Source organism: Staurois parvus, unplaced genomic scaffold (assembly GCF_062004578.1).
Source record: "Staurois parvus isolate SC_StPar_1 unplaced genomic scaffold, SC_StPar_1.0 ptg000347l, whole genome shotgun sequence".
In the NCBI taxonomy this organism is placed as follows: Eukaryota; Metazoa; Chordata; class Amphibia; order Anura; family Ranidae; genus Staurois; species Staurois parvus.
Genome location: NW_028318143.1, coordinates 11,855,836 through 11,873,545, shown reverse-complemented (window position 1 = coordinate 11,873,545; position 17,710 = coordinate 11,855,836). Strand labels below are relative to the sequence as shown.

The following is a 17,710-nucleotide window of genomic DNA, read 5'->3' as shown; positions in this document are numbered from 1 at the left end:
GCTTCTCTTTTATCTTTGTGTTTCTCTTCCTTTTTCCCGTCCTTTTCCCCTTTTCCTGTTTCTCTTTCTCTCACGTGGAACAGCGGGTCTGTTCCTCCAGCCGTATCCTATCTATTTTCTTCTTTTCCACCTCTACCCCCCCTTTTTTTTTTTTTTTTCCCTCCCCCCTTCCTTTTCCCATCCCCCGAATCCTCGGCATACCGAAGCTTCGGACTCAGGCTTCGCCTTCCAGCAGTCATGCTTTCTTCCACCTCACAACCGGCACAATTGTCTCTGAAACTCCTTTCACTTAATATCAAAGGTCTGAACATACCCGAAAAGCGCTCTATGCTCCTCTCTTACTTACACAAACAGAAAGCGGATGTGGTCTTTTTACAAGAAACACATTTTCGCCAAGACTCCATTCCAAAGCTTTACAATTTCTGCTTCCCCACAGTCCTCCACGCCACCAACCCCCTGGCTAAGTCTAAGGGGGTTGCGATACTGTTCGCCAGACACCTCCAGTTTCATATAACGGATTCCATGGTGGACCCTGAAGGTAGATACCTGTTTATAAAGGGAGTATTCGCTAACAGACCTATCACATTCGCCAATGTCTATGCCCCCAATGTTCAACAGGTCTCCTTCATGCGCTCAATCGTCTCTGACCTAGCCGCTTTCCAGGAAGGGTTACTGATACTTGGAGGCGATCTGAATGTCCCTTTGAGCCCTCTGCTAGACTCCTCCTCGGGTAGTTCTTTTTTACCCTACAAGGCCCTCAGGCAAATACATATACAATTACAGCTTCTACAATTACATGACACCTGGCGTACACTTTACCCCACTGTTAAAGATTATACTTTTTTTTCCCCACCACACAATAAGTATTCTAGGATAGACTATTTTTTTTTGTCGCAACCAGATCTCCCTCTCCTCCATGCTGCTACCATAGAACCGATGGTCCTTTCCGATCATCATCCCATCTCCATGACGCTACGGTTCCCCATCTCGCACCCGCGCTCCAAATACTGGCGTTTGGATGCTTCCCTTCTTGCAGATGCCGCTATTGTTCAAGAGCTCCGCTCTAGTATGGTTGAATATTTTTCCTTGAATAGCTCGTCAGACACCTCATCCATCACACGATGGGAGGCCCACAAGTGTGTCATTCGGGGCAATCTCATAGCCATTGCGACGAGACGTAAGAAAGCCAAACAGGAGCGTCTGAAGCTCCTCTCAGATAGGATCCGCTCTTTGGAAAGAGTACACAAACAGACTCTGGCTGCGTCGACTCTTTTGGAACTCATGAGTACACGCACGCAGCTTCTCACGGAACTGGGTAAGGTGGTTAGAAAAAGATTCATTCTTTCACATAAGCTGTATTACGAGTTCGCAAACAAGAGCGGGAAATTTCTAGCCAGAGCTCTTCGTGAAAAACGGGCTAGTATGACGGTGCATAAAATCAGAGGCTCTGATGGCATTGAGGCTACATCCAACCCCGATATTGCCGCCCATTTTGAACGCTACTATAAATCTCTCTACAACCTCCCTCAGGAACGCCCCCCTATCCATTCGGACAGATCTAGAACTGCCTTGATCTCTGAATTTCTCCATCTCTACGGTTCACCCGCCCTCTCAGAGGATCTGGTGCACGCTTTGGAAAATGATCTCACCTTCCTTGAACTACAATCCGCAGTAAAACAGATGAAACCGGGGAAGAGCCCGGGCCCTGATGGTTTTTCAGCAGCTTATTATAAATCTTTTTTAGATATACTGGGTATTCCATTTCTCGCTGCTTTTAACACTCTCGCTCAACCTTCAGGGTCGCCTAACCACCTGTTGGAGGCTCACATTACAGTTATCCCCAAAGACGGGAAGGACACCACCCAGGTCTCCAACTATAGACCCATTTCCTTGCTGAACGTGGACGTCAAACTATTCGCTAAGATCCTTGCTAATCGTCTTCTTCCCTTGCTTCCCTCCATGGTCGATTTGGACCAAGTAGGATTTATCCCTGGTAGAGAAGCAAGGGACAACACTATCAAGGCCCTTAATCTCCACCACTGGCTTCACAGGTCTAACACCCCGGGTTTTTTCCTCTCCTTGGATGCAGAAAAGGCCTTTGACAGGATTGCCTGGGATTACCTGAACGCATCTTTAGTGGCACTGGGTCTGGGTGAGAAGATGCTTAACTTTATTATGGCCCTCTATTCTGCACCTACTGCCCGGGTCCGGGTAAACGGTCATCTGTCAAACTCCTTTCATCTACGGAACGGTACACGTCAGGGATGCCCCCTCTCCCCGCTTTTGTTTGTCCTATCCCTTGAGCCCCTGTTGCGGAAAATTCGTTTGAACCCTGATGTTAAAGGAATCACAGTGGCAGACAAGGAATATAAGCTTGCAGCTTATGCGGATGATATTCTCTTGTTCCTGGCGGACCCTCACATCACCCTCCCGAACCTACTGAAAGACTTTGCCTTTTTTAGATATTTGTCGAATTTTAAAATTAATTTTTCCAAATCTGCCGCCCTTAACATTACTTTGTCTGCTGAGCTGGTCTCTGCTTGTGAGGCCCAATTCCCATTTCATTGGGAAAGGGATTCCCTAACTTATCTCGGTATCCAGCTCACCAGTAACCTTGATGACCTTTATGTGAAAAACTATCTTACCGCTCTTCGCTCTATGCAAGAAGACCTCAATAAATGGCACCGTCCCTGTTTCTCGTGGTTTGGAAGGGCAGCGATCATTAAAATGAATGTACTTCCCCGTCTCCTGTATCTCTTCCAAACATTACCAATTCACTTACCTCTTGCTTTCTTTGCTTCTTGCAAAAGACTGTGTTCTCTGTTCCTTTGGAGCCACAAACGTCCACGTATTGCCTACTCCCAATTAACCCTCTCTAAACTTAAAGGGGGCATAGGATTTCCTGATCTTTACCGCTACTATTGGGCTTGTCATCTTTCCCGGATAGTTGATTGGCACGTTCATACTGCCTCCAAAGACTGGATATCTATAGAGAATGCTTGCTCGCCCTTCCCCCTGGCATCGATTCCTTGGCTCTCACCGAAACACACGCCACAAACTCTTCTCACCCATCCTTTGGTGGGACCTACGTTAAAAATTTTCCGATCGGCTTGTAGATCTGCTGCCATTTCTGACACACCCAACCCCCTGACCCCTATACGCCTCAACCCTGACTTCCCCCCTGGGATGCATAAAGATTTTTTAATGAAACACTGGCCGCACAAACAGATCTTAGTGAAACATTTTCTCCACAAAGGCAAGGTGAAAACGCTCAGTGAACTGCGGGAAAGCCTGGGTCTTCGCGAATTCCCTTTCTGGGTATATTTCCAGATCAGACATTATCTGCTCTCTCATAAACCCCCTCATAACTGGCATCGCTCTCTTACCCCATTTGAATCTGCATGCGCGAAGGCTGAACCACGGAAACATCTGATCTCGGAGATCTACCCACTTCTAGTGGAGAGCCGGTCTTATGACTCCCTCCCCGCGTGTCGGGCTTGGAAGAGAGATCTTAATGCTGAGTTGTCGGACTCCGACTGGGACCTGGTTTTCCAATACTCTCATAAATGTTCCCTCAATGTCTCGACACAAGAAAACAGCTACAAAATAGCCTCTAGATGGTACCGAACTCCCTCAAGAATTCATCATTTTAACCCCGCCTTCCCCAACAGCTGCTGGAGATGCGGGACCCCGGATGGGTCCTTTCTTCACATTTGGTGGTCTTGCCCGCTTCTTCAACCATTTTGGCAGGAGGTCCATAGGTTAGTAGTGTCTATAACTACTTTACCCTTAGCTCTCTCTCCTGCCCAATTCCTCCTCCATCACTCTTCCCTTCCCAGGGCTCAGTATTTTAAATCATTAGCCATGCACATGATCAACGCAGCCAGACTCTGTATTCCGGTTCTATGGGGCTCCACACGCCCTCCCTCTATCCGTGAATGGCTCACTCGAGTGGGTAAAACGGCGGCCATGGAAGAACTGGTTGCGACTGCCCTCGATACTCCTACGAAATACTCTCATGTATGGGCCTGCTGGACCCATTTTCTGACTACCCCGGAATATCGATCCCTCATGAACCAATCTGTCTAAAACCTAATTTGGACTTCCTGATAGTGTTATTTAGTGGTATTTGACCTGAGGGTGTCCTCATACTCCCCCCTGTGTTACACACGCTTTCCTTTGACGCCGCTGATAGCTTAGGTTCTACCCACTCCCGCTACTGTTTGTCTGGAGGATAAGATCTTTTTGTCGGTTGTCCCTTCTCTTATTTTGCCCTCCCCACTTGCTTCCCTTCCTCCCCCCCCCCTCCCCCCCTTTTTTTTTTTTTTTTTTTCTTTTCTTCTCTCTCTCCCCCCCTCTTCTTCTTTCTGTCCCCCCCTTTTTTTTTTTTTTTTTTTTTTTTTTTTTTTTTTTCTCTCGCCTTCTCTTTTCTTTTTTTTCATATGCTTTTACACGTTTTGGACACTTTTTCTGATAGCACACTGAGTATGCGGTCAGCATCACCTCCCGCAATTCGTTCGCGGTTCCCACGACAATTACTCCTACATTCGCACAATTCCACCATCGTATTCTGTAGTATTGACTCTCACATAGGCATCGTACTGCTCTTTTCCCCCCTACAGCTTTTTATCGCTAGACGTTATGGTGGAAGGCCAGACGTCTCTTTATTTTTAGCACTTGACAAGCATACCTAAATATTGCTGGCACAACCCTGTCGTGGCCTAGTTCATCCACACTGTTTGGTCTTGCGTTGGACCTCATTTGCCTTTGTATGATTTATGTTTTGCTGCTTGTCCTATGTGCATTTCCTCTGTACATTTTCGTGTGAAAATTTGTATCTTGTTTTCAATAAACTTTGTTTTTTGGAAAAAAAAAAAAAAAAAAAATAATCTATATCATCTGGGTGATTGTGACTTTGCAGTATTTGCTAATGTTACTGCCACCTCCAAGCTGATTAACCTGCCATGGGGTGGCAATGATTTAAGAACTAGTTCATAAGATTCAAAACAAGAGCACAAGCGCATGGCATATTTGTGCATGTGAACCCTAAAAAGATGAGGGAGGGCAGCACAGTGGATTAGTGGTTAGTACTTCAGCCTTTCAGCACTGGAGTCCTTGGTTTGAGTCCTGGTCAGAACAATATCTGCATGGAGGTTGCATGTTCTTCCTTTGCTTTCGTGGATTTCCTCCCATATTCCGAAGAAATGCTGGAAGGGTAATTGGCTCCTTTCTAAAATTGGTCCTAATATGATATTCTATTGAATTTGCCCAAGGGAGCCCCCTCATTATCTGACCGAACAGCAGATAATGTGCTTTAAACCACCAAGGAAAAGTACAGTCTTTTGGCTTACCTTTGAGAAGATTGAGATGTCAATGCAGTTTTTAATGGGAAAACTACTGCTTGTTAGAGTATTTATTGGACATATTACAGGTAAAGTGGACCAAGCATCAGATACATTTTTCATGTTAACTACATACATCATAAGTAATGTTTAAGTTTAACTTTTAGATATATTTGTTTCCTCTCACGGGGATTACAGTACTCTCCCTGTCAATGCTTCTCTGCATGTTTCTCTATGATTAAACCCATCTGGTGAAACATGTCACAGGCGTGGTCCTTGGGGACAAGGCCATGTGTTTAAGCTAGTCAGCTGATTAAAGTGTTGCCTGTGAAGACAACATCGGTGTGCAGTTCTTCCTTTGGATTATACTTAGCTATGTGCTGGTGAGTGACAAACTCCAAGCCAACATTTGATTTCAGCCTATCCTTGGAGGGTTGGGTGCACTTTACTTTGATTGCACAAACAGATCTGCCATTGTTAAAGCCTCTCACTTTTGTTATATTATGATGTTGTAGTCTGATCTTTGAGAGTGTGGAGACTGAGGAAATGCTTCCTCCTCCCTGCAGCAGACTGATGATATCTCAGCCCAAGCACAAACACTTGCCTGAAGCTAAAAAAAATGCTTTTTAATGATAAAAGTTACAACTTTGTTGAAAAATTATTGTTGCTGTTCATTGGGAATTTCCAGGAATCTATTTATGTAAATTTGCATGGTTATTAAGAGGTCCACTTGAAGTTAACTTTTTTCTGTTTTTGGTTTTCAGAGGGTGATTTTCAACATTGTCAACTTCAGCAAAACAAAAAGCCTTTACAGAGATGGCATGTCTCCAGTTGTGAAATCCACAAGTCGACCAAAATGGTAGGACGACTCACCTCTTTTGGCCCCTTTTTTAAAAAATAGCGATGTTAGATCATGGCTTTTAACTGTCCCTCCTTTCTAGGGGCTGTCCCTCTTTTGGAACCGAATCCCTCTCTCTGTCATTCATTCTTTAATTCCCGTGTTTTAGCTCTGGTGTAGATATCTAAACTATAATAAATGCACTATTTAACTGAAAAGTTGTTTATTCTGCACTAAAGTTCTAACTCATCTTTTAAAATATTTTATTGGTTATGCTTAAATGCTAATATAAAAGAAAAGTGCTGGCGGATTTAAGTGATCATTCTTGACCTTTAATTCTATACGGTCCATGCGGTTGGGTAGATTAGTGCAGATATTTTCATCACCTTCATATTCTGTACTAAAAGGCATTCCTCACTCCCATATATTGGGAAGTATGACTAAATCAAAAAACTGTGAAATGTGTCGATCTATTATGCCCTCTTGTTGCTGCAGAAGTGCATCTATTCTGCTATGAATGATATGACATCTTGCATTCTTCTGTATGGTTTTATTAATGCTTTAATGATGGACTAAAGTTATGTAGTTTTTTTATATAGTCATGTGTAATCCCTGACAAGGTACATTTAAAATCCCATTTAAAATTGCCTGACTCTATGGGCCTTTAAAGGGTTTGGGGAAGGTTTCATGCATTTGTCTATTTCTAAGGGATGGTGCCAGAGTAGGGACACATTTGATTGACTCCACACATCTTTTTGGATAAAGTATGACTAAATCAATCTTACTGCTGTGCTCTAAAGCTCTAGTACCCAACCTGGGACTTGGGGGCTGCATGCGGCCCTTTGGCATTTATTGTGCAGCTCTCAGGACTCTGTAGACAGCGTTCTGTGTTTTGGTGTTTTCACCCATCATTGAAGGAAAAAGAAAAATCTTTAAACTGTCTTCTATTAGTTTTTTTTGGTTTTGGATACAGTGGAGAAGGATTAGAACCCCTGTCAGGTTGTTATTGCTGTCTGTTCCCCCGTTAAGGAGATTCACCCTCAGTGGCATCCCTAGGGGGGTGCGGGCTGCACCGGGTGACTCCATCACAGGGGGTGCAGGAGCAGGATGCCAGCAGAGCTTCTGGGCTCTGTGAAGGTTCTGGCCAGTTATTGGGGTGATCCCAGATTCCGGGAATAGCGACAGCTGTCCCCGGTGTAGCGGTAAAATGAGTATCCCAGACCCATGAAGATATACTGTATATCCCCTGAAGCATATGCACATGTGTCGGTTCTAGGCCGAAGAAGCCGATCGCCGATCTCTGACTTTAGCACAGAGCTGCCACAGTTAACCCCTTACAGGCTGCAAACCGCTGAAGCTGATTACGCGGATCCTTATGGGTTGCAAGATCAGTTAACCCCGTATAGGTTCAACCTATTTGGGGATAACTGATCTGGCAACCCATGGTGATCTGAGGGATCAGCTTCAGTGATTTGCAGTCTGTAAGGGGTTAACTGTGGCAGCTCTGTGCTAAAGTCGAAAATCGGCTTCTTCACCTGAAACCGGCACATGCACAGGTGCTTCAGGGGATACTCATTTTACTGCTACACTGGCACCACTCCTTCCTCTCTGGAGGGGTGACGCCACGTGTTACCGTACCGGGTGACACCAACCCTAGGAACGCCTCTCTTCACCCTTTCTATTAGTCATGTTTACTGCTATTGAAAGTAAAAGTAAAAGAAGATTCTAGATCTTTGGGTTGTCCTCAGAACAGCAACAAAGTGCAGAACAGAGTGACCTCTTCCAGTGGGAACACTAGTTCTGGGGATGACCAGGGATTCCCTTGATTTGGAGGGGTTTGTTATCACTTACTGTTTGGTTAAGGGACAGGAAGTGAAGAAATATTTCTCCAGTGGGACATGGATGGCAAAAAACCTGACAAGGGTTACAACCCTCCCTTACTATATCCAAAATGAAAAAGTGTTGCCTTTATTTCTTTAAATGGATTGGTTTAATTCTGTCATGCTATAGTTTTTCTGTGCTGTCCTTACCAATTTTTTGTAATGGATCTCGTTGATTAAAATATCATATTCAACACAATTCATTTTTAAGGAGGCTGCAGGGAGCACAAATGGGGAAGCACTGATCTGTAAAGGGACCATACTAACAATGATCTCTAGCTGTCTTATTGAATATCTCTTCAGTCCTTGACTGCCTCTTGAAGAATGTCCCTGGTCTCCAACATTTTCTATAGCATTTTTGTAGTTGCTAACAATCTCCTGTTGCATGTCTGCAGTCTCTGACAGCTTTCCATAGCATTATATTTCTTGAATAATATGCCCGTCCATTTCGTAATTTCTGGAGCTGCACTTGAGGCCCCTTATATCAAGTAAGTTGACCACTACTACTCTAAAGTGCTTTGAGAAATGTTGATGCATTCCTTTTATAAATGCCTCTTTGCTCAACAGATCTTAGCATGCTGATTCTTTATTAAAGCCCAATGTATTCTTGTGCTCTGCAGAGGGAACCCCTTTTTACAAAAAGCTGAGGGTACACAGGTATGAATTCAACTTTGACTAATATATTTTACATTTGGAGCAGAACTAATATTTCATCTGAATGGGACGTGAATCATTTGGTAAATGTGTTCCATGGTGTGTTATTTCCTGGTATTCATGTTCTCGGAACTTTCCATTTTTCAAATTGTTATATTATATACTGTACATATAAATATATATATATATATATATATAAACTCTGATTTAAATGCCTGAAGCAAGCACTTTTACTTAAAATGAAAACTTTTACTGAAACTTACAAATAGATTTGATTAAGTAGGTAGACTAAATTACCAGGTTGATATAGAATTGTCTTGGAATGGTGGTATATTTTTGCATTGTGCTGGTGCTTTTCTAGTATGTACTTTGCTATAGTTTTAAAAATGTTAGAAAATGTTTTTACATCTCTCAGGTTACATGTATTGTGCTACATTTACCACTATAGCTGCCTTGTCAGATGCAGCTTTCTTATTTATATTAGAATAACATGATTGGGCTGGTTTACTAAAAGAGTTGAGAACCTTCACTAAATCTGGGGAATTAACTAATGTTCCCATGCGATAATAATAGTGCAAGAAACTATCAGAAACGGTGTGCGCCACGTTAATTATACAGATAGACCTGTTTCAGGTATATCGGTGCCAACCACGCTGGTTTCTATTCAGAGTGAAATAGAAAGTAGTGCACATCTGCACTTAATTAACAGAGAGAATGTGGCAGTTTTCTATATAACTGCCACAAATTCCAGCCAGCTGTAACCTTGAATGGGATGTGAGCTGTCAGCAGACAGCTTACTGTACATCCCTCTTTTTCTGCCCGTTTGGTGATTATACTACACAAGCAGAGCCTGAAGGATTAGCAACTCTCCTCTATCACGCTCTGAGTGGGGGTGAGCAGAGAGATCAGAGCATTTAGCTCCAGCTCTCCATTTTCTGTACTGTGTTCTCTATCTGCCACAGCCACAGAACAGAGAACTGATCGCCCCTTATTAACAAAGGGCTTATGTTTAGAAGAATGGTACAGGTATTGTGCTTGCACCACTCTTTGTTAATTCCACCAAATTAATTGTGTGAATATTCACTTCAGTTACCTAAAAGCGTAAAAGTTTCTGTTCACATTGAATACTCACTATGTGCAGATGATATGATTAAACAAGAATTTGCTTTACACTTGATTGGACAATTGAATTGAATATTCATATTATCAATTCATTGTGTAAAGATTCTTAACTCCTTTAGTAAATGAGCCTTGATGTATGCATATTCGTGCCTGAATTAGGGGATATTTTAAGCATCTGTCAAGAAGCTCAATAATCCATGTTTTTGCTTTGCCCCTCCCTAATTTGTTTTCATGTTGTTGCAATGGGAAACAACTTAATCTCTACTACAACATGTGACAGTCAAGTATGGGAAATGGTGCTGCCAAAAGGAGAGGGATGGCCTGCCGGTTCATATGTGGTCCCCCATTGTCAGGAGGTATGGGAGTTGGGACGTGATCCTCTCTTCCACACAACCACTAAAATATAAATCTGCCCCTCATATCTTTCGGATACAAATTAATCTCTACCACAACACGTGACTGTCAAGTATGGGAAATGGTGCTGCCAAAAGGAGAAGGCTGGCCTGCCAGTTCATATGTGGTCCCCCATTGTCAGGAGGTATGGGAGTTGGAACGTGATCCTCTCTTCCACACAACCACTGAAATATAAATCTGCCCCTCATATCTCTCAGATACAAATTAATCTCTACCACAACATGTGACTGTCAAGTATGGGAAATGGTGCTGCCAAAAGGAGAGGACTGGCCTGCCAGTTCATATGTGGTCCCCCATTGCCAGGAGGTATGGGAGTTGGGATGTGATCCTCTCTTCCACACACCCACTGAGATATTAATCTGCCCCTCATATCTTTTAGAAGTCAACATTATAATCCAGTGGTGACAGAGACTCATTTTGATGCTATGGAGCTCTCTAATAGACATCAAGTGATCATTTCTTGGTCCAGATAAATGCATCCACATTCTATTACAATTATGAAAACTTAATTCCGAGCAGGTATCTAAATATACTAAACTAAAAACATATATGGGAAATGTTTTACCTGCTAATAGATCGTCAACTGTGCAGCCAGAAAAATGCTCAATCTTTACAGCAGAAGCTTGGTCAAGAACACACCCCCTACCTACAGCAGCTCAATGCCAATATCCTCTCTCTGTTCACTCTGTTTTCACTTCCTGTTAGCATGTTCCTTGTCAGAACATGTGCACTTAAGCAGAGCCTGATTGGCTCCTAGTGCTAATTCTTCTTATCTGTGGTGGAGTACTGCTATAGAGAAGATTAGAAGAACCTAATAAGAAGTCCTTTTCAGTTACTTACAGTAGATTCAATTGAAAATAAATTGAAATTTTTAATGAATACATAATTGCAATAATGATTTTAATGTCTCCCTGGAGATAAGCTTTAAACGTCTGGAGGCTGATAGTGCCGGCTGATTACTCCCAGAGGCAAAGTCAATAAACCAGGTTGGATTTTTTTGCTTGAGACAAGCCAAGTGCTGGAGTTATCTGTGCCAACTCCATTGTATTACCAAGGATGCTCAGGCAGTATGAATGCTCATATTGAAGGAAACCTATCAGGAGGTAAATCCATAGGCTGTTGCCGACCTTGTTTTGAAAATATGTCAGTAGTGCACCAGGTTAGCAGAGACAAGGAGAAAAAAAGGGATAAATAGTCACTAGAGAGATCCTTCTAAGGATACTGTTTAGCTGTACATGTATGGAAAGTAAAGCAAAAATTTTGGTAAGCCATAAGGTTGCTGAATTCCTGTCCTAATGTTAAGCAACCTATTTTAACATATGCGTAGAGAGAGGGTAGTTGCACTCAATGCTGGTCAAGGTTTCCCTGAGATTCCTCTACTACTCTAGACTGCCTTCAAGAAGTTTGGTATATTTTATCTACTCTGTGCTGTAGGAATGCAAACAGATCTCACCCATTACAGTGAACTGTACACCTTTTCCCAACAAATTGGCCACTATAGTGCCACAAAACACACTGATGATGTGCCTGTTCTTACGCTCAAAAAATACCAAACCTCCCGAAGAATCCATGTGGAAGCACCTTTTTCTATAATAGGCACCTCTGCTGAGGTCTTGATCCCTTTTTTGTTTTACAAATGTTTGTTTCCAAGCTATCATGCTGATCCTCTATTCATTGATCTGTCAATTGTTCTGACCTCACAAGATGCATGCTAATTCTGGACTATTGACATGGACAGTACAGACACTCAAGAATCTGGAAAATAGTAAAACAGTTATTGTAGAAGAACGTCCAAGATAGTTGCCAATTATTTCATTGTAAAAGATTTCCTTCAATGCAGTGGTCTATTCTATTTTAAAATAAAGAAAAGATGGTTTGCATCTATGCAATAATTCTGCATCCATCTGCTGTCTGATCTCCAAGACCAAATTTACAAAACTCAACACCAGCACGTTAAAATGAAAATAGAAAAGCACGGTTCTAGCCTTGGTTGAGACTGACAGCCTGTCCTTCTCCTGCAAAGCTGAATAAGCACAAGTTTGCCATTTTGTCAGCTTTTGCAATAAAGTTCTTGATTGATTAAAGTGGGAAACGGGGCCTTTCCATTCCAGAGCTTACCCTGTAATCAAACCCAGCAACCGAGACACTCTGTCAGGCGAAGTGCTAAGTTTGAAAAGTCTTCCAAAGTACAAAGAGAAGTAAGTTGCTGTAGGGGCAGCTGACCTATTAAATGATGAAGTTTGCAAATACTCCTTGTGGGGATAGCAAAAGCTATAACTCTTCACTATTCAGCAGGCCCATTATCGCATTGGGGACATTAGTGCCGCAAAATGAGATAATGTGTTTCAAGTAACTACTGACCACTCATCACCTGAGGTCTTTCAGTGGAGTCATGTTAAAATTCCAAATTAGTATTTATAGAACAGCAGATTCTCTCAGAGGACCTGTCTCTGCAGCTGGAAGAGTACGGTTAAAGGGACTTTATATGGGTGAATAATTAGACCTACTGTACCCATGTTGTGTTTTAAAAAAAAGTGTTCATTTCCGCACATGGACTCTCCTAATGGCCGCTCACTATAATTAACTTAAAGGACGGTTATTCAAAAAGAGCTGAATATTTTGCTGTGGAAATGCAATAGAATTTTTTTGAATTTATAGCATTGATGGGTCATTCAATTATACATGATGAGGTCCCAGCTATCTCCAATTCTATGGAAGAAAGAGGACCTTATATTTAAACTAAAGCAAAACTGATAAATATAAAATTGAGATACATGTATGTGAACTGTCTTATTTGTCAAACATTTTCTAATTCTGTCCAGCTACTTTTGTGATTAATACACTGCTCAGAAAACTTGAAGGAACACTTTGAAAACACATCAGATCTCAATGGGGAAAAATATCATGTTGGATATCTATACTGATATGGACGGGGTAATGTGTTAGGAACGTAAGGATGCCCCATTGTTTGATAGAAATGAAAATGGTCAACCTACAGAGGATTGAATTCAAAGACACAAAATGGTACTGAGTAGTTTGTATGGCCTCCACGTGCTCGTATGCATACCTGACAATGTTGGGGCATGCTCCTAATGAGATGGCAGATGGTGTCCTGGTGTATTTCCTCCCAGATCTGGACCTGGGCATCACTGAGCTCCTGGACAGTCTGAGGTGTAACCTGGCGGCGTCGGATGGACTGAAACATGACATCCCAGAGGTGTTTTATTGGATTTAGGTCAGGCGAGTGTGGGAGCCATTCAATGGTATCAATTCCTTCATCCTCCAGGAACTGCCTACATACTCTTGCCACATGAGGCCAGGCATTGGCATGCACCAGGAGAAACCCAGGACTCACTGCACCAGCGTAGGGTCTGACACTTGGTCTAAGGATTTCTTCTCAAAAATGGCAGTCAGGGTGCCATTGTCTAGCCTGTAGAGGTCTCTGCATCCCTCCATGGATATGCCTCCCCAAACCATCACTGACCCACCATTAAAACGGTCATGCTGAACAATGTTACAGGCAGCATAACGTTCTCCACGGCTTCTCCAGACCCTTTCACGTCTGTCACATGTGCTCAGGGTGAACCTGCTGTCATCCAGCTCTCCTAGAGTAACTGTCTGTCTCCTGGAATCTCCTCCATGCTCTTGAGACTGTGCTGGGAGACACAGAAAACCTTCTGCAATGGCACGTATTGATGTGCCATCTTAGAGGAGCTGGACTGCCTGCGCAACCTCTGTAAGGTCCAGGTATCGCCACATGCTACCAGTAGTTACACTGACTCTAGCCAAATGCAAAACTTGTGAAAAACAGAAAAGATGATTAGGGAAAAAAATGTCAGTGGCCTCCACCTGTAAAACTATTCCCGTTTCGGGGGTCTTCTCATTGTTGCCCATCTAGTGCACCTGTTGTTAATTTCATTAACACTAAAGCAGCTAAAACTGATTAACAACCCCCTCTGCTACTTAACTGACCAGATCAGTATCCCAGAAGTTTAATTGACTTGATGCTACACTCTAATTAAAAAGTGTTCCTTTAATTTTTTTGAGCAGTGCACATTGTTGTTATACAACAACGATGGTCACAGTTACTCCCAAGGACACCCTTGATGGACCAGTATTCCTACCATTGACACACACAATGTAGCATTGTTCTTCCCAATATCACATAAAATGAAGAATAATTCAGTTTTCTGTTGACACCCATGATGGGCACAATTCCTCTCAATGACACCTTTGATAGGGTACTATTCCTCCCACTGACACTAATTAAGTATTATTCCTCTTCCTACTGACTACAGGCACTGGGTTTTTTTTTTGTATTTCCACTAAACACCAAACCTGGGAAATGTTACTCACCCTGACCACAAAGCCAGAAGCACTGTTTATTCCCACTAATGCCGGGGCATTTTCTACTTCCACTGGTGACATTCTGGTCCTCCAAAGTCTGAAGGACAGTGAACTGACCCTCTGCTTTTATCTTTCCTTTGGAATGGTAAATATTCGCCAGATATGAGGATTGTCCATACATTTACTGTAGACCTCCTGAATACATGTACAGCATAATTTTTAAAGGTTGTTTATATGCCAGTTTCCTATTTCTGGGGGTATAAATAGTGAGATTATAGCCAGTAAGCATGCAGCTGATCACAGTGAATCCAGGAACTGTTCTTGTATACACTGTAAGGCTCAGGTGTCAAACTGGTGGCCCTCCAGCTGTTGCCAAACTACAAGTCCCATAAGGCATTGCAAGATTGACAGTTACAAGTATGACTCCCAAAGGTAGAGGCATAATGGGACTTGTAGTTTCTCAACAGTTTGATATCCTTGCTGTAAGGTATTGAAACATTCAGACATCACTCACACTATAGCCCAATATTATACCGTATATTCCTTCTAAATATAGCATACACCTTACTCTGTGTTTGCTATTGCATTAAGTGTACTGGAATTTGATAATGGTAACAAAGTTGCAGCTTGCAGGATCAAGCTTGGTTCACACTAGCAACTCCAAAGCCGAGCGATTTTCAGTGCATCTTTGGAATCCAACTTTGATATGACTTTGATGTGACTTTGAAAGGACTTTTACACTGTGTGGCACTCAAGCCGTATCAAAGTCATGTCAAAGTAGTGCAGGAACCTTTTCTGAAGTCGTGGCAACTTTAAATTTGCAGGAGTGTGAACCGAGCCTTATTATGGGAAACTCAAGTGTTTAAATAGGCTTGTTAGATGGAACAGTTAATATGTTCCACTTACTCGTAGCCTCCCTGGCAGTATTCCCGAGTGTAGCTCAGGGTAAAGTTTCAGTACCGCAAGCGGTACTCCCCCGAGCTACACTCGGGCTTACCATGCGGCGCTGCTGTTCTTCTCTTACCTTGTCCTGCGCTCTTGTGATGTCCCTCCTGCAGCGTCCCCTGTAATGTCCTCTGGCGGATGCCAGCATCTGTCTTCTGGGTTCCGTCCCCTGCAATGTCGGGACGGAACAGGCGGGAAATTTGAAAATGACAAAAAGTGACATTCACTAAATTCACTAAAATCACATAGTAAAACATTACTGTATCAAACCATTTCACATACATTTTGTCCCGAGTGCTTTGTCCTGTGCCCTGCCTGCATTTCTACTGTTCGTTCTGCCTGGAAACTGAGAAACGTCCATGGCGTCCAAAAAGCGTCCCTTTAGGTCAAAATTGGTTTTAGACCAGCTAGAGAACAGCGATAGTACATTAGAACCACTTGCAGAATTGAGTGATAATGATTCGTGGGGGAAAATAGTCATCAGACACTTAAAACGATTTTGCGATTTTGCTCTGTGATGTGTGAACTTGGTGCTATATTTCAAATTTCAGAGTTTTTGGTTTGATTATATTATTGAATTAAATTTATTATATTATTATTTTTATGATTATTTATTAAATTATAATTTATTATTTCGTGTTTCAAATTTTAACATACCCAGGATGTTTACTAGACTCTTGTTTGTACAGATTTCAGTGAGTTATTCCTAAGAATTACAGGCCTACAATAAAAAAAAATACATATTTCCATGCAAAAAAAGTACCGCATTGAGCACAGAAATATGGACATAGTTAGACCCCTAGGGAGGTTAAGTAATCTCCGTCTGCCGTCCTGTATATCATCCCCCCTGTGTTTCTGGGGTAGTGGCTAGTACAGTAGTGAGCAAACCTAATAGAGGCCTGCAAAGCAAAATTAGACATCCTGGCCCCAGGCGCAGGTACAGTGGTGAGTAGCTGCGAGAAAATACACCACCGCTAAGATGAAAAAGGGAAAACCCATTGTGCTCTGCTGTCAAAGTCTCACCCCCTCGACCTACTTCCAACAGGTTTTGATTGGAATCGCCAGTCTTTGTCAAGTAAACAGCTTGTGTAGTCAGAGCAATGTTTACAGGTACTCAACTGCTTGCTCAACTCTGTTAACCTCTTAAGAGCCAGACTGTGTATTCAATATGTGTTCAAACAGCCAGTGTTGCTCAGCTTTGCAGCAATTTGTTCATGCCGATACTCACCACTGTGCCTGCTACTGGGGCTAGTTTATGTGATTTTGATTTGCGGCTCTCTGGTAAAGTGATACTACACACACACACTGTTTATTTACATGATACCTTCTCTTTAAGTATATGGCTGATGGCATTGTATTTATTTTAACCAAAATAAAATCTAAGTACCTTTTTTTTCCTTTTTTCATATTGTTGTTTCCCAGTCTATCTGCAGGGGAACATTGGCAGGAGGAGAGGAGGAGCTTCTAGTACCAAAAAAAAAACAGCCTTCAAAATGCAAAGGAAAAATACATAATTAAGATTTAAAAAAAGTTTTAAATTGGCATACAGATATGTAGTAGAACTCAAATCTTTATTGTTTTGTGCAAAAACCTTTTGTGGGCTAGCTAGGGGGAGGTTCTGCCACTCACGGCGTGTTTCATGCCCCTGCAGTATGTGTCTATTGTATGCATGTGCTTAGAATTACAGGGAGGTTAAGCCTCCATCAATCAGCATGTGATATCCTGCCCCAATTGTGTTTAGCTGTTTACTGGGCATGGAAGAGGAGGGGAGAGTTGGCTGTCATTTATCAGGAGTGTATACACCCACATGTGTGACTCTATAGTCATGTGGGCTGCACAGATAAGAAAAAGGAGGAAATGAACAGTTTAGAAGGGAGCTGAAACTGGAGCATGCCCAGTAGATCTGGCAATGGCTGGTCAACACAATCTCAGGCTTCAGCGAGGACACAGACAAGGAGGGAAGGACAATGAACAGCAGGATCAACCAGGTTATTTGCTGAATACAGAAAACAAATCCCATAGTGACTGAGTGAACATGAACTGCATGTAATATAGCATGTAAAGAGTATATTAACCCTGACAATTAACTTCTCTTATTTGCTTTCTTTTAGTCTGTTAAGTATGCTAATGAAAGCATTTTGTTTTATCTGTTTTATAAATGCAAAAAA

General features: G+C 42.3%; 1 protein-coding gene across 3 annotated transcripts in view; it reads left to right on the top strand.

The window, feature by feature from the left end:
* LOC149456841 (cytosolic carboxypeptidase 6-like) overlaps nt 1-17,710 on the top strand; it is a 2,243,892-nt gene that overhangs the window by 782,754 nt on the left and 1,443,428 nt on the right. For all 3 annotated transcript variants that reach the window (XM_089684448.1, XM_089684447.1, XM_089684446.1), the window contains exon 4: nt 6,107-6,201. In XM_089684448.1, coding sequence (XP_089540574.1) covers nt 6,107-6,201 — 95 coding nt within the window. The remainder of the gene's footprint in view (nt 1-6,106; nt 6,202-17,710) is intronic.